The sequence below is a fragment of the Microcaecilia unicolor genome, chromosome 2 (assembly GCF_901765095.1).
Source record: "Microcaecilia unicolor chromosome 2, aMicUni1.1, whole genome shotgun sequence".
In the NCBI taxonomy this organism is placed as follows: domain Eukaryota; kingdom Metazoa; phylum Chordata; class Amphibia; order Gymnophiona; family Siphonopidae; genus Microcaecilia; species Microcaecilia unicolor.
The window spans coordinates 380526128-380550858 of record NC_044032.1 but is presented as its reverse complement, the minus strand read 5'-3'; the positions used below and the strand labels follow the sequence as shown (position 1 = coordinate 380550858).

At 42.2% G+C, this 24731-nt stretch overlaps 1 protein-coding gene across 2 annotated transcripts in view; it reads left to right on the top strand.

The window, feature by feature from the left end:
• UBA6 (ubiquitin like modifier activating enzyme 6) overlaps positions 1 to 24731 on the top strand; it is a 262135-nt gene that overhangs the window by 87291 nt on the left and 150113 nt on the right. For both annotated transcript variants that reach the window (XM_030190526.1, XM_030190525.1), the window contains 4 exons: positions 123 to 246; positions 2099 to 2202; positions 9672 to 9734; positions 20251 to 20327. In XM_030190526.1, coding sequence (XP_030046386.1) covers positions 123 to 246; positions 2099 to 2202; positions 9672 to 9734; positions 20251 to 20327 — 368 coding nt within the window. The remainder of the gene's footprint in view (positions 1 to 122; positions 247 to 2098; positions 2203 to 9671; positions 9735 to 20250; positions 20328 to 24731) is intronic.

Genomic DNA, 24731 nt, shown 5'->3' with positions numbered 1-24731 from the left:
CCATTTGAATCCAAGCGTATTATCATCTTTGTCAATACTATATAGTAATTTTGACCTTTTATAAGTGAAGAATATCTGCTTCCTCTGTGGTAATTCTAAGCTGTGGGTCAATTGTTTTGCAGTCAGACCCTGGCATTGTCACCTGTCTTGAAAATCGCCCACACAAGCTTGAGACAGGGCAGTCTGTAACCTTTCGAGAAGTTAATGGCATGTCCTCCTTGAACGGTACTACACATCATATAACAGGTAAGCAGTGCACTAGGGCCTCATGTCTTATTTTAGTTGGCATTATATAATGTGGTACTAACCTTATGATCAGTCATTAAGACAATTTTATACATATTCGTACTAGTACAGTTTAGAGTAATTTGATACTGTTTTTGTTTTTCAGGGGGGAGGTGGGCTTAAGAGTCACTAGGAATGCAGAGATCAGAGTATTTTGTTCTTTGTGACCGACCTGCAGTTGACTCTGATTTTGGGAATTTATTTTTCTCTCTCTTGGGTTTTTTTTTTTTTTTGTTTCATTAAGGGCCTCTTTTACAAAGCTGCCCTTCCGATTCTCAGTCTGGCAAATTAGAGGAAGCCCATTCAATTGCTATGGGCTTCCTTTCATTTGCTGTGTGGGAATCGCTAGCGCGGCTTTGTAAAAGAAGCCCTGTTTTATTGAATTTTATAGAGAGAACAATATACAAACCATCCAAGTGACCTTACAGTTATACATTTCCTCCTATTACTAATACTTGCTGATGCATTCAGGTAGATAAACTCATAGTTTCACTATACTGTCAGCATTTTGATCCCTAGAGTTATCTGGATTCTGAGACATGACATCTTAAATGGAGGTTTGGACGTATTGAACTGGTCTAATTAGTGTAATTGTACAATTTTAATAGGGGTCTAGATCTGTTTGGCATTAGCTGTTTTTTTATTCCATGGCCAGAGTTTATCATTACAGATATTTTCCCTGATTTTTAAGGATCTTTGTGAATGGGTTCTGATGGCCTATACCTGGACAAAAAAAGTATATATGGATTAGACTTGCAGTTGTGGTGATTTTGTTGGCCCATATTTATACAAAATGCAATTTGAGAATAATTAAGCACTAATATGTATGTTTTTGTAACATTTTGCAACGTAAAAGCAGCAATAAACACAAATGTTTACTGTTCTACAGTTAAACTTAAAAATAAGGGTTTCCTTCAAGTGGGAAATTCTTTCTATTGCTGCTACAGTATTTATCTATCTATCTCTAGAGAGTGTCTGCATCATGCTCAGGTCAGAATTGCTTTTGTGGTTGACCTTGTTCCATCATGAGTGCTGATAACATACATACTTTATAATGCTGGACCACCAAACACATACTTTTTGGAGGGGCAAGTCAATAGGAAGTGAGACCGGGCTTTCATAGACAAGCTCTAAATTTATCTCTATAGCAGCAGTATTCAGCCACTCTGTGCAGTCCCCATAAATTGATAAATTTATCTGCAAATAGCAGGCTTAGTTTGAAACCCATAAGATCTCTAAGTTCAGGACCACATATTCAGCAGTCCTTCATAAATTGTAGGCCTACCAAATACTGAACATAAATATAAGCAGGTAAATTAGCCACTTAGCTTTATGCAGCAACTGGTCTTTTGAATATTGCCCCCTGCATGTTAACTCTCTTCCTTCCCCTTGTAATTCCATGTTTAGACATATGACCTTGGAAAGATTTTGGCAGTATGAGACTGTGCCTATATTTTCAGGCATTTTTTTCAGTTAGCTTTCACACATTTGTTAGGGGATATTTAGTTTGTTGAATTGATTTAGTGCACATCAACCAATGAATTAAAGCACATAAAATCAATTTAGCAAGCACAAAAATTTTAAAGGTAGTCTAATGAACAGAATGTACATTAATAAATGTGTACCCCTAGTGAGCAGTAAGCATTTCATAATACGCTTCTCTCCTGAAAGTGTTGTACTTTAACTTTCCCTCTCCCCCTCTACACACCCAACCCTGTAAATAGAGAGGTATCAGTGAAAGAAAGCATTTAGTCAAAACTTTAGGATTAAGACCTTGTCATTTAAGTTAATATGTCTTTCTTTCTTTTTTCAGTGGTTTCACCCTATTCTTTCAGTATTGGAAATACATCAGCTCTGAAGCCATACCTACACGGAGGAATTGCTGTCCAAAGGAAGACTCCAAAAACATTCCATTTCGTATGTGTTTTTATTCCCCACCCCACCTCACCCCACCAGATTCTTATGGTTGTTTTACAACAAGTATATGGAAGGACGACGCTCCAGATAAAAATTCAATATTTATTGATTGATGAACAAGACTTGACACAGCTGTGTTTCGGTCTACAGGGCCTGCATCAGGAGTCTTTCACGATCAGATATGTCAATTCCGGGTTTATGTCAGTTTCGGTTTTATACTCGAGATTAGAAAGCCTTCAAGAGCACTATTTTATTCTGATGCAAGAGACGCTGCAGCTCCATTACAAGATCAACAATTGAATAACGAATACAAGAATTGATATATCTGATCATGAAAGACTCCTGATGCAGGCCCTGTAGGCCGAAACACAGCTGTGTCTTGTTCATCGATCAATAAATATTGAATTTTTATATACTTTTTGCGAAGACTTGTTTCTTCTGTTTTTGCATTGTTTTACAATAAGAACGTAAGAGTAGCCATACTGGGTCTGACCAATGGTCTGTCTAGCCCAATATCCTATTTCCAAACAGTGACCAAGTCAGCTCACAAGTAACTGGCAGAAACCCAAATTGTGCCAACATTCCATTCTACAAATCCTAGGGCAAGCAGTTTCTTTCCCATGTCTGTCTCGATAGCAGACTGTGGACTTTTCCTCCAGGAACTTGTCCAACCCTTTTTTAAATGTCCCTTGAACATGAAGAGCATAAAGTGGAATTATTGCAGACTAGTAAAAAAGGCCCATTTCTGGAACGAATGAAACGGGCGCTAGCAAGGTTTTCCTGGGAGTGTGTTTGTTTTTGAGAGAGAGCCAGAGTGAATGTGCGGGTGTGTGACAGAGTGAGACTGTCTGTGTGACAGTATGTGTGTGAGAATGAGAGTGTGTGACAGGGCCCCCCTCCCCTGTTCCTAATGCCCCTCACCCCGTTCCCTCCCCTCCTTTTCCTCCTCCTTCCCACACTTTGGGTTCCTTAAGGCTTTCAAAAGTCTATTCAATTCAAGCTTCTGCTACTAACCTACAAATGTACTCGATCTGCAGCCCCTCCTTACCTCTCAACCCTCATCTCCCCTTACGTTCCTACCCGTAACCTCTGCTCTCAAGACAAATCCATCCTGTCAGTACCCTTCTCCACCACGCTAACTCCAGGCTCCGCCCTTTCTGCCTCGCCTCCCCCCACGCGTGGAACAAACTCCCCGAGCCCATACGCCAGGCCCCTCCCTGCCCATCTTCAAATCTCTGCTTAAAACCCACCTCTTCAACGTCGCCTTCGGCACCTAACCTCTACACCTCTACCCAGGAAATCTAGTCTGCACAACTTGACATTTCGTTCTTTAGGTTGTAAGCTCCTTTGAGCAGGGACCGTCCTCCTTTGTTTATTTTGTACAGCGCTGCGTAACCCTAGTAGCGCTCTAGAAATGTTAAGAAGTAGAAGTAAGTAAGAAGTATGTACCCCCGTGGCCCTAACGCCCAGTATCCGGATACCCCACCGCTTTCCTCCTCACCCCTCCCCCAAGATGTAATACTTTCACGTCCTTCATTTTTAAAAAAAAGTGTCCTATCTACCCTGTGTACAAATGCCCGGCATTCAGATTGTGTTCCTCTCGTAAATTTTCATTTCTTTCATTCATTCAGAACTTGCCCCCCCCCCCCCCCCCCCCCCCCCGAACACTTTGGTTCCTTCAGTCTTTTAAAACTCTCCTATGTACCCTGTGTGCTAATGGCCAGCATTGAGATTGTTTTCCTGTCCCAAATTTGCATGTCTTTCAGTCATTCACAACCCCCCCCCCCTTCTCCAGTTTAACACTTTCGTTTTCTTCAGTCTTTTAAAACTCTCCTATCTACCCTGTTTCCTAATGGGCAGCATTCAGATTGTTTTCCTTTCCCAAATGTTCATGTCTTTCAGTCGTTCAGAACTCCCCCCTCCCCCATTTAACACTTTCAGTTCCTTCAGTCTTTTAAAACTCTCCTATCAACCCTGTGTCCTAATGGCCAGCACTCAGATTGTTTTGCTTTGCCAAATTGTCTGTCACTGATGTCACTGAGGTCAGTGCGTGCCTGCCTAGCAGACCACTTCCGGCAGGCACGGTCCCAAGCACATCCTGTTGGAGGTGAGAATTATTATATAGGATTGGTGTAAGTGGGATCATTGTTACTCCTGCTGGAATTCTGCACCAAAAAAATTAAAATTCTGTGCAAAACATTTCAAACTTCTATGCACAAAGTTTGCAAAATTCTCACACAAAATTTTCAAATTTTTTTGCATCTCCCTTTTTTTGCAGCCCCTTCCCATCCACAGCATCCTTTTTATTTTAACAGCCACCCATAGCATGCCCCCTTTTTTTATTACAGCCGCTCCCTCCTTCGAGATTAACCCCGCACTCGCCTGAGGTAGGAGGAGTAGGAGCTGCAGTGGGAGTATTCTTCTGGGGCACGGAAAAACCCCACTCTTTCCTGCCCCTCTGCTGCTGCTGTCTTGCTGGTGCCATGCTTTTTCAAATGGCCACCGAGACTTCAAGATTACTGCTTGAAGTTGCGGTGGCCATTTTGAAAAAGCACGGCACCAGCAAGAGAGGGGTGGCAGCAGAGACCACTAGACCACCAGGGAATGCACAGGTAGGCTGAGCGGCAGTAGGTGCAGAGTTGGACAAGCGGGTGGGAGGTCCGTCTGCGGATTCTGTGCAGAAATGTTAAATTCTGCGCAGCTAGGGTATTCTGCACAAATTTTGCACTCCATAGTCGTGCAGAATTCTGGAAGGAGTAACTTGTGGAGGCTTATATGATGTTTTGTTTGGCTTAGTTCTGAGGATGCTGTTGAGCATATCCCTGAAATAGGGTTTTCCTATTCTCATATTTCTACTATTTGAGAAATGCACTTTGTATTCCACTCATTTTTCTTTTCCCTTTCCTTCCTCCCATATTTCTACTATTTGAGAAATGCACTTTGTATTCCACTCATTTTTCTTTTCCCTTTTCTTCCTCCCATGTCCATAAACAAAAAGGATATTGTTTCATGAAGATGGTGCCTTTATTAGTAGAGGTGGTTTCTTGTTTAAAACATAGTTGTTAGGTAGAATGAAATGCAAGCCCATTTAAATCACTATTCTACAGAGAGGTGTCTAATGTTTCCCCTTCTAAATACCAGCATCTTGCTAAGAATGAAACCCTTTGTATGAATAGCAGGTCATTCTGTCAGACAAGCCTAAAATCATTTTTCTATGACTTTTGGACAATTGTAGCTTGAATTAATGTCCTTTGTCCTTCAGATTGTGCATATATTCATGGAGAAATTGATGATCAAAATATTTCCACTATAGCTGTTTACAGTTGGTCAAAACAGCACAGACAACACACTGAAGGCCTATACTGTACACTAACAGATGGAGGAGCCCATTAAAGTGATAGAAGACCCATGCTTCAAATTAGACCACAATAAATGATGCAACACACAAGTGTGAAGAGCAGTGTGGGAAAGAGAGTATGATGTGGTATATAAGCAGGATGGCAAACCGAAAGAGGTGGCAATCTGCAAATCAGCAGGGTAGCAAAACAAAGAGCAGACTATAAATCTGAAGAACAGTGCGGTTTATTAAAAGACAAACACCAGACATGGCCACATTTTGCCCAAAGGCTGCATTAGGGGTAAAACTATGACACAAACATAAATAAATTAAAATCTTACAATTGACCAAGAAAATAAATCAAAGCCAAATTATAAAATCATGTAACAACATCTCCTTGTTTGACCATTTTGTGGTTGGGTGTACCTAGTGCTTCTGATTTTAGGTTTTAACTGATTTAAAAAACAAACAAACTGATGCTAAACAGTTAGTGTTAAATAAGCACAAAAAAGCATTATCCTAGTACTTTCCAACTTTTCCCCTTGCTTACTTTAGATGTTCCATTTTGTTTTCTAACTTTTTTCTATGTTGAAGACACAGCTACACAAAGATATGGATTTGATTCTTCCAGATTAGGTACCCAGTAATAGTAACTATGCTGTCAAAACACCAGTAAACACCAGTTTCCATTACATCCTAAGGATCTGTCCAGACAAATGGGTTGTGACCATCCGCCAGCAGGTGGCGATAGAGAACTCTGAGTTGTGCCTCATAAGCTCCTGCACTTATCAACCAAGCTAGTGTTCTCTGTCTCCAGCAGACGGGATAGCAGGCTTCTCTTCCCTGTCCGTGGGGATGGGATTAAGCTCAGCTTCTATGGTGGTGTTCTGCCTTGGGCAAAGTTCCACTTGTGACCCCTACAGTCGTCCCTGTTGAGTCTGTGGTCTCCGATCTCGGGGACTTATGACCAGCTGGTGCCGTGGACCCCTCAAGCCAGACGGAGCCTTACTTGGTGGCTTTTCCCTGTGCACACTCAGGTAGAGTTGCCCTTACAGACTCCCATTTGGTGTGTTCTCACCTCTGATGTCAACCTCTTCATATGGGGAGCCTGTTATTTCCACCACTCTGCACAGGGCCGCTGGTCAAGAGTGGAGGCTTGCTGGTCCATTAACAGATTGGAACTTCGAGCTGTCCTGAAAGCTCTACTAGCATTTGCGCCTCTTCTGCACGGGAGGCTGGTGCATGTGCTGTTGGACAGCCGTGTCGTCCATCAACAGACAAAGAGGAACAAAGTGTATTTTTAGCTCAGGCGGTGCGTCGTCTTTTTCAGTGGATGGAATTGAACATTCCAGTGATTTTTAGTGACTCACATAGCGGGTTCACTGAACTCGCAAGCGGATTTTCTCAGCAGAGTGTCTCTAGACCCGGGGGAATGGCAACTGTCAAAGACTGCATTTTGCCTCATTTCCACACAGTGGGGCCTTCCGGTTCTGGACCTCATGGCATCCAGACTCAAAACGCAAGTCCACAGATTCTACAGCTGCTTCAGGGAGAGATTTCGTAGGAATGGATGCACTGGTACAGCCTTCTTTACATGTTTCTCTGTGGCCTCTCGTGGGAAGGACGTTGCACAGGATTGTGTGTCATCCCAGGAAGGTCGTTCCTGTAGCTCCCTACTGGCCCAGACACCCTTGGTGTATGGACCTCATCCGTCTTCAAATTGTTTCTTGCACCAAGGTCCAGTACTTATGGAGGATCCCTCCTGCTTTGGTCTTATGGCCTGGCTCTTGAGAGCACGCGATTGAGGAAGAAGAGTTACGCGGATGATATTACTATCTTGCTGCAAGCCTGAAAGTAGTCCACTTCTTCTTCTTGTGCTAGAGTGTGGAGAACGTTTGAGAGCTGGTCTGCACAAAATGCTGTTTCTCCATTCTGTGCTTCCTTGTCTCACATTTTATTCTTTCTTCAGAAGGGATTCAGAAAAGGCTTGGCTCTCAATTCGCTCAGTGTTCAGGTGGTAGTGTTGATGTGTCATAGAGACAAGATACAGAATGCCTCATTGGTCACCTTGATACAGTGCGATTCCTCAAGGGAGTCACTCATCTGTATCCCTCTCTCCGCAATATTTTTCCTCAGTGGAGTCTTCAAGCGGTTCTTAAGGCTCTTCAGTCATCCCCTTTTATCCCCTTCAGTTGGCAACTATCGAAGATCTTACTTTAAAGGCAGCATTTCTAGTTGCCATATTGTCGGCACAGAGTGTTTCAGAGTTTCAAACTCTCTCTTGCAGGGATCTCTTTTTCCGCTTTTCTGACTCAGGAGTTTCCATATACGGATCGTTCCATCCTTTTTGCTGAAGATTATATCTCCTTTTCATGTCAGACTGCGTTCTTCCTTCTTTTTCCAGGGAGGTCTATTTTGCAGAATATGTTTCCCTGCGACTGTTGGATGTGACGCGTGTCCTTAAGTATTATCTTAGTACTACCAATGATTTCAGGCGGTCTGATCATCTTTTTGTCGTCTTTGCTGGACTTCAAAGTGACAGTGACTCGATGACATAAGGAGGCTATTTCTTCGGCTTACATTCTAAGTGGTAGATCTGCTCCCATGCACATCAAGACTCACTCTACCAGGTCTTTGGCTACTTCCTTGGCATAGTCTAGGGCAGTTTCATTGGCAGAGATCTGTTGGTCAGCGACATGATCATCTTTTCATTACTTTGTTAAGTATTACCGTTTGGATGTGTCTGCTCGAGCAGATGCTTCCTTTAGGGCCATGGTTCTTGCTGCAGGGATATCACAGTCCCTCCACTCTTAAGGATTGCTTTTGTACATCTCATTTGTCTGGACTGATCGTTAGGATGTAATGGAAGGAAAAATTAATTAATTACCTGATAATTTTCTTTCCTTTAGTCCCAAAGGATCAGTCCAGAGCCCGCCGTTCTACGATGGTTTCATTTTTTTCTGGATTCTATGTAGTTTTGGGTGTTTGTATTGTTCTGGTCCATTATTTCATAGTTCTTTTTCTATCTAGAGGCTGGAGTTTTTTCTCTGGAAGTCACTGTTTCACTGCTTTATTGAATACTGGCTTGGTTGCTAAGCACATGAGCTTATGAGGCACAAGTCATTAGAGTTCTCTATCTACCTGCTGGCAAATGGTCACAACCCATTTGTCTGGACTGATTGGGTCTAAAGGAAAGAAAATTATCAGGTAATTAACTAATGTTTCCTTCTATGCCTTTAAGAAGCACGTTATTAGTCAAAAGTAAAAACCTAAATTCTCAGTTTATTTTTAAAAAAGCTCAAAAGGAAGCCCTAGATTATTATTTGGTGCATTTTTACCTCACATTTTCCCCACATCATTTTCCCACATAAGCAGGTGCAATGTGGCTTACATTAAGTCAAGAGTATACAATTCAATATAGAGATGGCACAGAAACAGAATGTGACAGAAGGGGAAGGTACACGGGATAACACGGGCAAAGGATTGGGGTGAAGAGCCAACAAGTGGTAGAGGTTAAACAGTGGAGTAGCCAGGGGAATAAGCCTTGGCGAATAAGAAGGTCTTTAAGGACTTCTTGAACTGCTGATGGTCGACGAGCTCCATAAGCTGTCGTGGCATGACATTCCAGGATTGTGTGCTGATGTAGAGGAAGGACAAAGCATAAAGAGTAATTCCTAGTTTAATAGAAAACACATCAGCATACTTTTGCAATACTGCTTCTAGCTACTGTTTCGGGTAGGATATACCCTCCAGTCAGTTGCTGCTATTTGAAATGTATTCAGAAAGGCAAAAACAGCCAAGTGAAGCTAGTAGGTACTAGTGGGGAGTATTTTAGGACTTCCACTAGATAGCTGTTTGAGTAGCTCCAGTTTTTATTTGGAACTTTAACTCTTAATGAGGTAAACACTCCTTGGCTAGGTCTGTGGTTTAAATCAAACCGACAGTGGTATCCCATATTAACTCAAAGCAAAAGCCAAAATGTCAACTGTTAGCAGGAATGGCAAAATATTGTGTGGGTTGTTTTCAGATGGTGGAGCTCAGCTGTTATATATTAATAAGAATATAGACTAGTTTATTGAATGATGTGGCTTTTCTTCTTCACTAAATGTCAAAATCTTTTTTCTTCTTTTAGGAAAGTTTAGAGAAGCAATTAAGAAACCCACAGTACCTTACTGCAGATTTCGGCAAACCTGAGGTAATGAGAGGACTTTTGTTTTCTTTCTCTCTTCACTAACACAGTGTCACAGGGTAAACTTTGCAGATGTTGTCCCTTTCAACATAAAATGTTTCATATGCATTTTGTCCATAGTTGTGTGTACATAACACTGTATCCTTTGGACTTGACATATGCATCATGCAGGGTAATGCATGCCACATTGAGCTGCTATTCAGAAGAGTGTATGTCTGCTCTTCACTTACAGCCCCTTGGCTAAAGAAGGCAAGGGAAGAGTCTTATTTTCATTTTTTCACAACTTTTGTCCCAAGTGTAATATTTCAGATATTTTTCTTCTCTTTGGAGGAATTGTCTAGTGTTACTTGGTACTTTTTAAACAGGAAGTCATTTTAAAAGGTTTTTATGCTATTTACATGTTGTCCTGTGACAACCAGTGTTGTATGTGCATTTTAAATGAAACAGAGAAAATGAGACATGAAGCTTATTGTTTTTATTATAGTATTTAATATTTTTTAAAATGCAATTCCTACACCACCCTATCTAGCACCTACTTCTCTAATTCCTCATATATCTTCTGCTTATACTAATTGTATACAAGATCCTGTCATGACTATGTCATAACTATACTCTGTAAGCCACATTGAGCCTGCAAATAGGTGGGATAATGTGGGGTACAAATGTAATAAATAATAATAAAGTATTAAAACACAACTGTTGGGTGATGGCCATAAAGTATTCCTGTGTACTGAAATGTGTGTTTTATTTCATTCAAAAATTACACATACAGCACTTTTTGCTTTCAGGCGGCAATGTGTAAATACCCTGTGTGTTGAAATAGTGATTTTAGAAAGCCATTATTTACATATGCATCTGTAGAGCACAGTTTCAAAAGGTGGCATATTGTGGATGTGTTTTGGGTGGAACTGAAAAATATGTATATATTTCTGATTTTGCAATGTATGAGTACTTGAATCCAGACAGGAGATACGATGATGGCATGCTAGTCAGACCTATGATTGGACTGCTCTCAGCCGGATCGTAATAGTCAAATCTTTTTTCAGCAAAGCATAAGAAGGTTTGGGTGGTTAGCCTGATTTATCTCTTCACCAGCACAGTCTTTTTTATTCTTTGGTATGTGATCCCTTTGGATTTATCCCAATTACATGAGGGTGTCCTTGCTAGCAGAGTAGAGAATGGAAGCCTGCCGAGTCTTAAAGTGTCACGAAGCTCAAGTGACTGTATTCTTCCTATGGCACCTGTGAGTTTCTCAGTGGGGGAGAAGTTGTGAAGGCCCCAGATGTAAACATGGTGGATGCATCTGCTGGAGTGAGTTGCACAGCTGGGAGATGCTGATGACATTGAATGAAAGCTCAGAAAGGAATCATCAGTGGTATGGTGGTTCTATGGAGTTGCTTCTGAAAATAATGGAGAGTGCTTTGTTCTCTGTGAGGCAGGACATGGAAGCAACAAACTAAGGACCTGGTTCCCTATCGGAGAGTTATCCTGGGTCTCAGGGAGCACAGAATTGGTGAAGTTGGCAGTAATTACTTTGGAGTCTTTTGGGCAGGCTATCATAAGCCTCAAATGTATTGTGGAGAACACAGTGAATGCTTGAGCGGTCAGCGCACAATAACATGTGCGCATACCCAAGGACAGCTAATACATAGATGTGGTATATGCAGAGGCACATCTACACAAAGACAGAGAATCCATGGCTTATACTAGGGTGTGGCTTATAGCTGTGTGCGGCTTATATGCATGAAAACACTGTAATACTCTAGAGGAGAAGGTAGTAAATTATGAATTACAGTTTAATGTATTGGCAAAAAGGTTTGTTCATATAGAAAATTCATTTTTTAAAGTTTGTGAGCATGGTAATGTTCAGAAAAGACTAGAGCATATGGGGAAGACAGACTTGAAGATCTCAATATGTATGCTTAGGAAGAAAGATGAGAGAGGAGAGAGATGATATAGATGTTTAAATATATGGCATTAATACACAGGAGGCAAGTCTCTTTCCATTGAAAGGAAGCTCTGGAATTAGGGGGCATAGGATGAAGGTGAAAGGGGATAGATTCAGAAGTAACCTGAAGAACTACTGCTTCTCAGAAAGGGTGGTGAATACATTGAACAGTCTCCCAGTGGAGGTGGTGGAGACGAAACTGTATCTGAATTCAGTAGAGCATAGGATCACTAAGGGAGAAGAAGGGATGGTAGATGGCATGGGATGGACAGACTGGATAGGCCATATTGTCTTTATCTGCCTTCATTTTTTTATGTTTCTATTAAGACATTTGAATTTAAGGTTTGTCATTTTCCCTCACTCACTGTTTATTGGACCTAGAAGTCTATTTAAGAAATATTTAAGGGAGGTTTTGAAGATCTGAGAAGAAGCTTTCCCTCCTTACTGCAAATTATACTACCTTCCATTTAAGAAGAGATACAATAATTTGGAGGAAAAATGTGATTCTGGGCTAGAGCAGGAAACGAGGGAAGCCTTGGATGGGTCATCTGTACTGGAGACTTTCTTAGAGAAACCGATGGAAAGAGCCACCTTGTTGGTTTCCCTGGTATTAGAGAATTTGCTTGTGTTTGTTTTTTTTATATGGTGTTTTCCTGATCTTTGTGTGGAGACAAAGAGGCTACAGAAATCATTTCTGGAGCTCCGACTAGAAGTGTTGTTGGAAGGGGTAAAATGTTTCTGAAATATCCTACGATGAAAAAATTGTCTTACCTGATCATTTTCTTTCCTTTAGTCACTTTGGATGATTCTAGAGACTTGTGGGTTGTGTCTTTCCAGCAGTAGGTGGAGGTAGAGAACACTGAACTGTGCCATATATAGGACAGTATGCTCCTTGGCTAGTCAATATGTGTTATAGCAAAGCAGAAGGAATAATTAGTACATTAGAACTTCTCCTTCTTCACAGAATTGAAAGAGAGAACAGTTACCAACTGGAAACTTAAAACAAAAAAAACCATAAACTGCTCAAAACAGGTGAGAGTGGGTCTCTGGATTCATTCACTGTGACTAAAGAAAAGAAAATTATGAGGTAAGACATAAATTTTCCTTCCTTGTCATCATCAGCAAATGAATCTAGAGATTTGTGGGATGTAGAAAAGCAGTCCTCAAACAGGGCAGGATCCAGAAACACCCGCAAAGAGTACCAATTCTCCAAAGGATGCTTCCGATCATGCTGAAATGTTCAAATGATAATGCTTAGAAAAAGGTATGCAAAGAGGACCATGTCACTGACCTGCACATTTCCTAAAGAGAGTACGCTGGAGATTCATCCCAGGAAGAGCCCTGAGAGAAGCCAGAGACTGTTTGCCCAAAAGAACATAAGCGGAAGAAAAAGAATCTTTAATCCAATGAGCAGTGGTTGACTTAGAGGCCGCAGTCCTTTGATTTTATCCTGCCAAGAGTACAAAAAGATGGTTAGAGGGTCGAAATTCATGGGTGACTTGCAGGTACTGAATAAGCACCTGGCAGACATCCAGCAAATGCAAGAGTCAAACTCCTTCCCATAATTCTCTTTCGTGAAGGATGGAAGAAACAAAGGTTGGTTCATGTGGAAGGAAGAAACCACCTTAAGAAGGAAAGAAGGAACCGTGCGAATGGTGACACCCACTTCAGTAAAGTGAAGAAATGGATCCCAACAGGACAGCATTTGAAGCTCTGAAATCTGCCGAGCAGAAGTAATGGCCACCAGAAAATCAGATTTCAAGGTGAGGTCTTTGAGCATAGCCCTCTGAAGAGGTTCAAATGTCGCCTTCTGAAGAGTTGAAGGATCAAATTAAGATGCCATTCAGAACAAGGATGAAGCAGGGGATGTTTGAGACAATTAACCCCCTTTAGAAAATGTACAGTATCAGGATGTGCAGCCAGAAAGGGATTCTGAAGCCTATGCAATAACAAGCCAGAGCTTCCACTTTCACTCCTAAGGGAATTAAAGACCAGCCCCTTCTCCAAACCATCCTGTAAGAAGGCTAAAATCTTAGGCAAGGTACCCTGAAAGAGAGGCACCGCTCTCCTTGAACACCAAGCCTCAAAAAGTCTCTAATCCCCGACACAAGCTGAGGAGGGTTCCTCGTCTGAAGCAGAGTGACAATGACAGCATCAGATTAACCTTTCTTCCTGAACTTCGACCTCTCAAGAGATAAGCTGTAAGACCAAAAAGGAATGGATCCTCCAACCAGATTGGTCCTTGAACATGCAGATCTGGAAGAAACAAAAGTCAGGAAGGCTTGTCTACCAAGAGATGAACTAGATTGCATACCAAGGCTCCCGGGCCATGAGAATCACCAAACTTGGATGAAGGACTCTCCCAATCATTGGCCAAAGAGGAAATGCTTAGAGAAGATCTATCATTGACCATGGCTGCAGAAGAACATCTGTTTCCTTGGAACCATACTTTTTTCTTGTGATGAAGAATCTGGGATCCTTGGCATTTCATCAAGATGCCATGAGATCTAGAACTGGGACGCCCCATTTCCTTGTTATCAATTCAGACTTCCATGGAGAGTTCCAGTTCCACCAGATCAAGGAAGTTCCTGCTCAGAAAGTTCACGTGAACATAGAGAGATCCCACAATATGTGTTGCAGAAAGCTGGAGCAAGTGCGTTTCTACCCAGGAAAGCAGGAAGTGAGACTCCGCCAGCTGAGCATTGTGAGTGCTTCCCTGCCTGTTGATCTAGGCCACCGTTGTGAGATTGTCTGATTAGAATCCACGACGGCTGCCCCTCAAATGCAACTGGAACGCTAGAAGTGCCTTGTGGACTGCCCTGAGTTCCAGACGGTTGATTGGTCAAGTTGAATGTTTTGCTTCTGAGGCCCTGAGCATTGTGATGGAGGCAGTGAGCTCCCCAGCCCAACAGGCTGTCATCAGTCACTACCACTATCTGATGTGGGTGGGGTGGAGACAGGTTCCTTGACAGATATGGGGACTGTCTTTCTTCTATGTTTGTGCAGCGCTGCGTATGCCTTGTAGCGCTATAGAAATGCTAAATAGTAGTAGTAATATGGGACAGATGCAACCACCATGACACATGCTGTACCTCGCCTGCAGAGTCCAGTAAAGGTGGAGTCAGTAATCCTGAGATAGGAAAGACCAGCGGGTCAGCAAGAACTGCTGAAGAGGACGCATGTCATCTGTGGCACACAGTACCACATCAATTGTTGCCACCATGGAGCCCAGAACTTGAACATAATCCCATGTTCTCAGATTTGGAGTCTTCAGCAGCTGTCGGGTCTGACTTTGAGATCTGTCAGAAATGTTTTCCGTTGTGAAGTGTCAGAGCGAACTCCCAGGTAATCCAGAGTCTGCATGGGAATCAAATGGCTCTTGGTAAAATTGATTACCCACCCCAATGGAGATGACCTGATGACTCTTCTGAATGGCAGAGGCCCTTATCAACTAGCCATCCAGATAGGGATGGACTCTGATTCCTTCCTTCCTCAGAAATGCCACAACCGCCACCACAACCTTGGAGAAGGTTCGGAGAGCAATAACAAGACCGAATGGCATTTGCTTGAAACTGAAAATGTTTCCCTAGAGTCACAAAATGGAGGGAAGTGCTGGTGTGGAGGCTAAATGGGAATATGAAAGTACGCCTCTATGAGATCCAGGGAGGTCAGAAATTCTCCTGGCTGAAGGCAACTGCCGTCATCGATTTGGAGTGTTTTCATGTGAAAATACTTGACTCGCAGAAATTTTTTGACCCGCTTGAGGTTGAGCACAGGATGAAAGGAGCCTTCCTTCTTTGGAACCACAAAGTAGATGAATAGAAGCCCTGATCCTGTTTGTGAACAGGAATGACCATTCCTAACTGAGACCGAAGAGTGAAACGAATGATTTCTCATATGAAGAAGGCTCTATAAAGGGATTCCAAGAAAAAAATCTGTGATAAGAACATAAGAATAGCCATACTGGGTCAGAACAATAGCCCCGTAGCCTGTTTCCAACAGAGGCCAAGCCAGATAGTGGCAACATTCCATGCTACAAGTCCCAGGATAAGCAGTCGCTTCCTCATATCTGTCTCAATAACAGACTATGGACTTTTCCTTCAAGAACTTGTCCAAACCTTTTTTTTAAACCCAGATATGGTAACCGCTGTTACTACATCCTCCGGCAAAGAGTTCCAGAACTTAACTATTTGTTGAGTGAAAAAAATATTTCCTCCTATTTGTTTTTTAAGTATTTCCATGTAACTTCCTTGAGTGTCCCCTAGTCTTTATATTTTTGGAACGAGTAAAAAATTGATTCACTTCTACTTGTTCTACACCACTCGGGGTTTTGTAGACCTCAATCATATCTCTCCTCATCCATATCTTTTCCAAGCGGAAGAGTGACAGCAGGTCTCCCTTCCACTCCTTGGCCACGGCCGACCCTGCTTAGCCAGGCTATTCCAACACCGGCTCCCGCTCCGTCTGCCACTGTGTGTCAGCAGGTCTCCCTTCCACTCCTTGGCCATGACCGACCCTGCTTAGCCAGGCTATTCCAACACTGGCTTCTGCTCCGTCTGCCACCGTGTAACTCTTCGTTCCGACCTCCACCTCCGTAGCCTCCTTCAGCTAGGGGATCCCCCCGTGGGGTTTATAGATAGTATTTCCCCAAAGGATGACCAAAGACTCCAGTCATATCGTTAAAAGAATTCCTCTTTATTTCTCACATATCAGAGTTCATCTTTCTTGCAATACTTGACACTATTCCACCCTTTATCATTAACCCTTGTTAACATTCACAGGGTTCCATAAGGGTTCCTCCTCTAGCTTACAACATAGAGTTCACATTTCAATCATTGACTTTTGTTAATGTTCACAGTGATCCGGCTGGGTTTACCCTCCAGCTTATTGCATATAACTCACAGCAATTCAAGGCTATCTTCCCTTCTCCCCAGCAGTATTCATGCCAACCTGATGACAACGTTCACCCAGCAGGTAGTTTCACTCTTTCCTCCACCTCAGGCTCTGGATTGCTTTCTGCCACAGCTTCTTCCCCAGCTGCCTCAATTCACCTCTTCCAATTCCCCTTAGTTTAGGAAAGACAGCAGCCAATAAACCCCTCACCTTGGCTCCTCTAGTCTGAGCCCATGCAGACACCTCCATTCCTTCCTCCTCTCTCTCCCCTGACTCTTCCAATTTATCCCATTCCATCACCTCCTCCTCCACCTCAGGCTCCCCCAGCTGCTCATCATCACCCTGATAGATCTCCCAATCCTGTTCCTCCTCCCTCACTGCTTGCCAGTGCTGCCTCGGGTCAGATGCATTATGGGGACGGTAGTTCCTAGCATTATTCCTCCCTTCCCCTAATCCTTTATCCATCAGGGGGCAAGCTTCTTGCTCATACGGGACATGCACTTGCCTCTTTCGCTCTTTCTTGGGCCACTCTTGCTTTCCCTGCGACCGTCCTCTCAGTAACCCCTCACAAGAGCCTTAACCTCTTTAGCCTTTCCTCATATGAGAGGAGATCCGTTCTTGTTATCATTTTGGTTACTGCCCTTTGAACCTTTTCTAATTCTGCTATATATTTTTTTTTTTTTGAGATGCGGTGACCAGAACTGAATGTAGTACTCAAGGTGAGGTCACACCATGGAGCGATACAGAGGCATTATAATATTTTTGGTTTTATTTACCATCCCTTTCCTAATAATTCCTAGCATCTTGTTTGCTTTTTTGGCTTCCGCCGCACATTAAGCAGACGATTTCAGCATATTATCTACATGATACCTAGATCTTTTTCTTGGGTGCTGACCCCCAAAGTGGACCCTAGCATCAGGTAACTATGATTCGGATTATTCTTTCCAGTGTGCGTCACTTTGCATTTTGCCACAATAATTTTCATCTGCCATTTGAATGCCCAGTATTCCAGACTTAGCCATGGTTCGTGCTGTCAGACTTTCAGGTTTGCATTGACCGCCACCTTCAAATCCGTCAACTCATATGAGTCTTGCAATCGATAACTCTCAGAACAGCTCGACATGAGGGTACTGTCACCATTCGCTTGTAGTTTCATAAACAATCTAACTAAATAATGATCAGACCAAGGAACCCATCTTACCTCAATGACCCCAACCCTCTGGGCCGATGCCCATTTATCCATAAAAACTAAATCTAAGGTATGGCCAGCAATGTGAGTAGGTTCCACTGTAATTTGTTTCCAACCCAGAGCATCTAACATTTGAAAAAAACTAGACATATAGTCATCATGCCTGCAAATTAAAATTGCCCAAAATCATAGATTTGTGAGGCGGAAAATTAAGGTCAATTAAAAATTCAACCAAAGCTGAGAAATCCCTCTGAAGGAAACCAAGCACACAATATAACAATATAAAACTTAAAACAGGAGGTTAAAACTAAAATTTTCATACTTTCAAGTTGTTTACCCTTTCTTCTACAAAAGTTTAGAGAATCTTTAAACACAACAACCACACTTCCTCCTTTCCTTTTCCCCTCACATGTCTGAAATAAAGCCAAATAATGTGGCGAACAGAATACCAGATTTTCTTCCAATAACCAGGATTCTGTTATACAACAAATATCTATATTTTCATCCCTTTTCATATCATATAGAACCACAATTTTGATCTTTACCGATCTAGAGTTAATAAGAACTACATTCAAACAATAGGAAGTAGAGCTTTTCTGAGTGGAGGTCAAAGGAATTTCACATAAGCATGTTATTTCACACCATATTTTTGCTAGTGTTGGATAGATCACCATAACCTCTGCCAGTCAACACAGGAATAGTAAAATACCCCATTTACAGACTTAAAAAGCACACTCACCTAGACCAGAAACTCATCAAACACCCCACTTCCACCCGAGATCCGGTCAGTGACAACCCAAAGTCCGCATGAAGGAGCACACAAAGAAGCGCTCCTTTGTCACGCTCCTTCATCGGCACACGACCTCTGGCTCTGGCTTCTTAAAGAACTCAACGCCATGGGGGGGGGGGGGGGTTGATTTTTTTTTTTTTTTTTTAAAGAGTTACTGGCAGGCTATCTAGTGACACAGCCCTTTTTTAGGAAGTGATGTCACTGTAAAGCTGTGTTTTCTGTCGCCACCATCTGCTGGCAGAATGGCACAACCTACTTGTCTGGACTGGTCTAGTGAAGTCAAGGAAAGGAAATTTAACAGGTAAGACTCATTTTCACCATAATGGTCAGGGTCATGGTGAGATTAAAATGATAGACATTCTAGAGGCCAACTAAATTTTGGTTTTGATTATGGTGCCGAAATCAGCTGAAAATCCTTTCTTCCTGGTTTCATTTTCAGCCATGTTTTTGGTTTTGGCCAAAAATGACCATGTGTTTTCAGTCAAAACCACAAATTTGTTTTGTTGCCTTTCCTCCCAGATACTCCTTCCCCCCTGAGTGCCCTCCTCCCACTCTGATTCTTAGGCCCCTTTAGGCCTATCTTAGAATCCATGGTGGGCTAGGGGTATAGTTGGGGCAGGAGCGATCCCCAGTTACTCTTGCCCATTCCAGTTCTGCTCTCAAAATGGCTAGTATGCCTGGGGCATTGCTCCTGCCCTGACTATACCACTAGACCATCAGGGACTGTAAGGTAGCCCGGGGGGAGGGTGGTTATTCTTTTGTTAATTTTTTGTTTTGTACTTCGATTGCAAATAATACAAAGTAATTTTATATGGTAAATAACAGTGCTCCAAATAAATGCTATTGATATTAAATTTTAGCAGGAATTTAAGTCTAAATTTGGGGTGACAAGCTCTTTAGGAATTGAAGGGTTTATTTCCAAAACCGTCTGTGTCCATATTAGTCGCATTGGAAGTAGAGGGTTTTGGAAATAAGCCCTTCAATTAGCCTCTCTGTGTTGTTATGATATCAGCTGTCACTACAAGTGTGGCTACACCCCCCAACAGGGTTTGAACCAAATAGAAAGTGAATCAGAAAGATCTGGCAGTTGAAAATACTGAATGCTTTAATTTAGTGGAATTATGAGCCACTAATTGAGATGAATATGCTGCATATGTTTAGCCGTTGTACATTTCTTCTCTGATAAAGTCTTAGAGTGAAATGGCATGCCCACCATAGGAACAAGGGACACCAGGATCCAAAAGATTGATCCTCGTGACAATATACTGATAAGATAAGTTATAGGAATTAGATGTACTTTTTGGGATCTGTTTTGTACTTATGACCTGGAGTGTAGCCACTGTTGGAGAAAGGGTGCTGGGTCAGTGAACCTTGGACTCAGCATGACTTTTCTTATGTTCTTGCTACTACTACTTTACGAACATATAAGAGACAGTCCCTGCTCGACAGAGCTTAGCTTACAATGTATTCAAGACACACAAACAGGACAACTAAGGGATTAGGGAATTACTTAAGGTGGGAATTATAAAACAGACTTTGGTACGGAACAAGTGAATAGGAGGTAAAAGCAACCTCAAAAAGGTGGGCTTTTAGCCTAGATTTGAAGACGGCCAGAGCTGGAGCTTAATTAGAGGGTAGTTTGCTGTGTTAGGCATATCATTCAAATGCAGATGATCAGTTATTTTTTTACTTCTCTTTTTAGGTTCCTGTGCAAGTGCATGCTGCCATGTTAGCCTTGGATTTCTTCCAAACAAGCCGCCGTCGCCTTCCAAACATTGGGTAATTCTTCTCAGGCTTTGAGTGAAATCAGATGGAAGGAACTTAAATATATTTTGAGCAGGCAGCATGAATAAGCAGCTATTCTGGGTACAAATACAGAGCACTTCAAATTTTTAAATACCAACCACACACAATTTTAACACTGAGCCCAAGTGCTCCAGAGGTTCATCTCTACGTCCTGATAAAGCAGATGATATACTCCTCATCAGGGGTGAAGCAAATGCTCAGGAAAGCTGGCACTTGTAATTGATTGTGATCTGGTTTAGAGAACATTGCTTGTGGGTCTCCACGACTTGTGGATTTGCCTGTGGTAGTTTTATACCTGCTAAGTATGTTTATATTATAAACTGCAAAAAATAAACACAGTAAAGTCAGAGGAATATTTCATGTAAAGGGTTAATACAGAACATTAGAGAAGGAGATGATATATATTGATCATTTATTTATAGCTGTTTGCATGTTTAATTTTTTTTTCTGCACCCTCTCTTCTTGTAGCACCTGACATTGGTGAAATGCTTCTCTGTACCCTTAAATAGCACTTAAGGTGCTGTACCTTGACATGACCTTTCATATGCTAGTTTTCACTACCCATTTGGAGTCTTGATGTATGTTGTCTTGAGCACACTGGACAAACCTCTGAAGACACAATAGTAATCTATAAATACACAAGAACATTTTAGGCACTTGAGTGTGTTTTTAAATAGGTAGGCTTTTCAGTAATCCGCTATTGGAGGATTAAAGGGAGGGGGTGTTTTGAGAGGAATTTTTGATGAAATGGAAGGGGGGTATTGTCTATTTACCCTTTTATTTTTGATTCAGACAGGAATAGGGGTTTATTTCAGAATAGAAATATTTAAAGGTTTTGATAATCTCAGGTTTTGTACTCCCATCCTGCTAAATAGTATATAAATGGGATGTTCAGAGCCCTACACAAGTATTATGCGATAGCTGTTGGTATTCATATTTTAATGAACACAGTATGAGCAGATGAAGAAAGAGAGAGAGAGGGGAGAGGTCATTTTTAATAATAGGGTGAGCCCAGAATAAAAGGGCATATAAATTTAAAAAGCTTGACAGGGCAAGAAATATAATTGTAGAGGACGAAAGGAAAAGACCTGGGAATTAGAAGAAACAGAGCCAACAAAAAAGTTGATCTTTTAAGTGCGTGTTGCAACAGGTGATGTCCATACACAAATATCAGTTTACAGAGCAGAGTGGTAGCAGTTAGCAGAATGATAAAAGGAATCCTTCGTGATAGGTGCTGCTCTCTAAAGATAGTGAGGTGATGGAGGAATGAGCAGTAGGGATAAGAGGAGTTACTGTTGGATATGAAGGAGGCCAGTCCTCACTACTCTCGAGACTGCTGGAACATCAAGCATCAAGGTGGCAGTGGTAGTGTTGTGGCTAAAAGATGGTGGAGGAGGTTTCCAGGCCAGGCTATAAATATGTAGCTCAGACTAAGATAGCAAAAGGAAATTGGGGGGGGGGGGGGGGTGGAATGGAAGGGTGCTTAAAGAAGGTCTGATTTGTACCCATAGCCACTTTCAGGTTAGCTGCAGTCCCCTACAAACCCTGCTGTCACAGCCACCCAGGCACCTAACCACACAGACCACCCATTCAGTGAAATGTGCCTTAGTTCAGTGCTTAGAGAAATTTACTTTATTAATACTTTATTATTGGCCTGGTTCATCTTCCAGGTCTGTCAGAACTTGCCAGTTGTGAAAGAGAAAGTGACGTCACCGAGATGGCTGCTTGAGTGGGGAGCTCCTTACCATGCTATTAAAAATTAGCAGTTTCCATTGTCGTCCCAGGTCTTGGCAGGGCTAACTATCTTTGACAGCCTTCCTGATACTACTGGGGTGCAGTTGTGCCAAAAATGTCACATCTAAAGGTGGTTAATCTGCAAGATTTCGCTTACCAGCAACATGCAGCAGCTCTGGGCCTAGACTGTGGAGAGGAGAGGAGAGCAGTGCACAAGATGAGACCGCGTCATCAAGCCCACCCACAGCCTCAGCATTACACCCTACTGAAGCTGATAAGGAGCCAGTGGATACCACGCAGCAGGTCTATCTTTGGCTGCTGGAGATCCGTTCCAACCTCCACGTGGTGTGCTCCGTACATGCTGCCGTTGGGGCTGACTTGGCGATGGGAAATTGCTGACTGGGCAAGCGAGTCGCTGATACAGAGTGGGACCTCGAGGAGCAGGCTAAATTGATTGTGGGGTTGGACAAACAGATGACGGACTCAAAACAGACCACAAAATACCTGTTAGAAAAAATTGAGGTCTTGGAGAATTGAAGCTGCCGCTCCAGCATGGGCTGCCTGATCCCTCAAGTATATGGACTGTGAAACGGTGGTGCAGCTGTGGCAGCCGCCATGTTGTCTGTTAATGCTGATCCAGTTGATCCGATGACAATCACTCTGGAGAGAACCCATAGAACACTGGGTTCCCGGAGCTCTAATGTCCCTAAAGACATAATAGCATGCTTCAAAGATTATAAGGTAAAGGAAGCTGATGACAAAAGCAAGGACCAATGCACCCTATGAGTGGGATACCTACAAAATCAATATCTATCAGGATTTATTTACGTCTGCTTTGAAGCATAGAGGAGAACTTCACCCTCTAACCCAACACCTGCATGAATCTGGTATCCACTACAAATGGCAGCATCCTTTCGCATTGGTATTCTTACAAAGATGGCTCTTTAGATGAAGCCTAGGAGTTGCTTTAAGCAGGAGAGAACCCAGCAGTGGATGATTCTGCTGGCCGGGTCGGCCGGAAAGGGTCAGATTGTCCTCGATGGCACCAGGTGTCCCATGGCAGCGCCCACCTGCAGTGCCACATATCTGATAAAAGGATGTTGTCCCAGAAACTTAAAACCTCATCTTACTTGTAGGCTCCAGGCCTTCACTCTACTTTATTAGTGAGCTGTTCACTTTTGGGACATCATGACTTGGGACATTGGCTCCTTTTTACGATCTGATAATTGCTGTCCGGGACAGACTCTGAGGACAGTTTGTTGCACCTTGTTGGAATTCCCAGCGGTGGTAGTCTCTTCCTTCTCAGCTCAGTGTGCCACTGATAGATGTTCGGAAAAACCACCAAAAACAAACTGGGGTAAACTTCTTTCAGTAGATGAGGAAAGAAGCAAAACTATACAGTTCTTATTCCTATGCTATACAAAATGTGACACAGTACTAGTAATAAACTTTCATATACTTCAAAGAACTATCCATAAAGTCATTTTTTAATATATAAGGATGTTCTCATACGTTTCCAAGGGACAAATACAGACACACTGGTCTTCAAATATGTCCAGGCATATAATCATAGCGTAGAAAATGACAACGTGAATGCAGTATAAACTAGAGTTAAGGCTCGTAGTGTAATACCAAAGTATGCAGGACTCTAGCGAAAAAGTCTTTTTGAAAAAAGTGCAAATTTGTGGAGAAAAAGCCCTCAGAAACCATAGGCTAACAGCTGCAGGTTTTGAGCGAGGTTACTATTTTGTATTGGTAACACTCACTAGGATTCTATCATCGGGCATAAAAAACTCCACAAAACAACTGAGCGTTATTTTTACTCTCAATTCTTTGCTCTAAGTTATTCTTGCTCTTAAACAATTATAGCACTGAAATGACAACTTCTTTGTGTATCAGTAGCATCAAAAGGATAAACACTTGGCTTGGCAGCATTTAATGAAGCACTCCTGTCTTAGTGTTCAATTATAGCACTGAAATAACTTCTTTGTGTATCAGTAGCATCAAAAGGATAAACACTTATCTTGGCAGCGTTTCATGAAGCACTCCTGTCTTAGCGTTCGACGGGGGCCACCGTTTCACCCGGAAAGCAAGGCTTCTTCAGGAACGGAGCGCTGCGTGATTCTGAGAATCTATAAGACCACAGAAGTTGAGAAAAATATTATATGTTGAGCAAAAGGAAAATATGCACAAAAGATAGTCACTCATGGATCTGCATACTTAGATTGAAGCGCTGAAAATTTAAAATGGCGCTTCGGCGTCATCGATTGAACAGCTGATTTAAATGCAGTCGTCAGTCTGAATGCTGATAATGCAAGTCTGCTGGTAAACAATTGTGGTAATTAATAGAAAATGTGCCAATCAGTGGAGCTATTAAGTCCATTGGGTTCCAATGTGTTTAGATCAAAGATCCACTTAGCTTCTTTTCTCTGTAATTTTAACTTGCGGTTACCGCCTCTGTTAGATGGATCGATTCTATCAATTGCGAAGCATTGTAGTTCTTCGAATTTATGATTTTTCGCAATGCAGTGTTCAACAAGTGGTTCTTTAACGGCTTGCCTGCGGATATTGGATCTATGCTCTAAGATCCTGATTTTTAGTGCTCTTGTAGTCATCCCTATGTAAGACTTCATGCAGGGACAG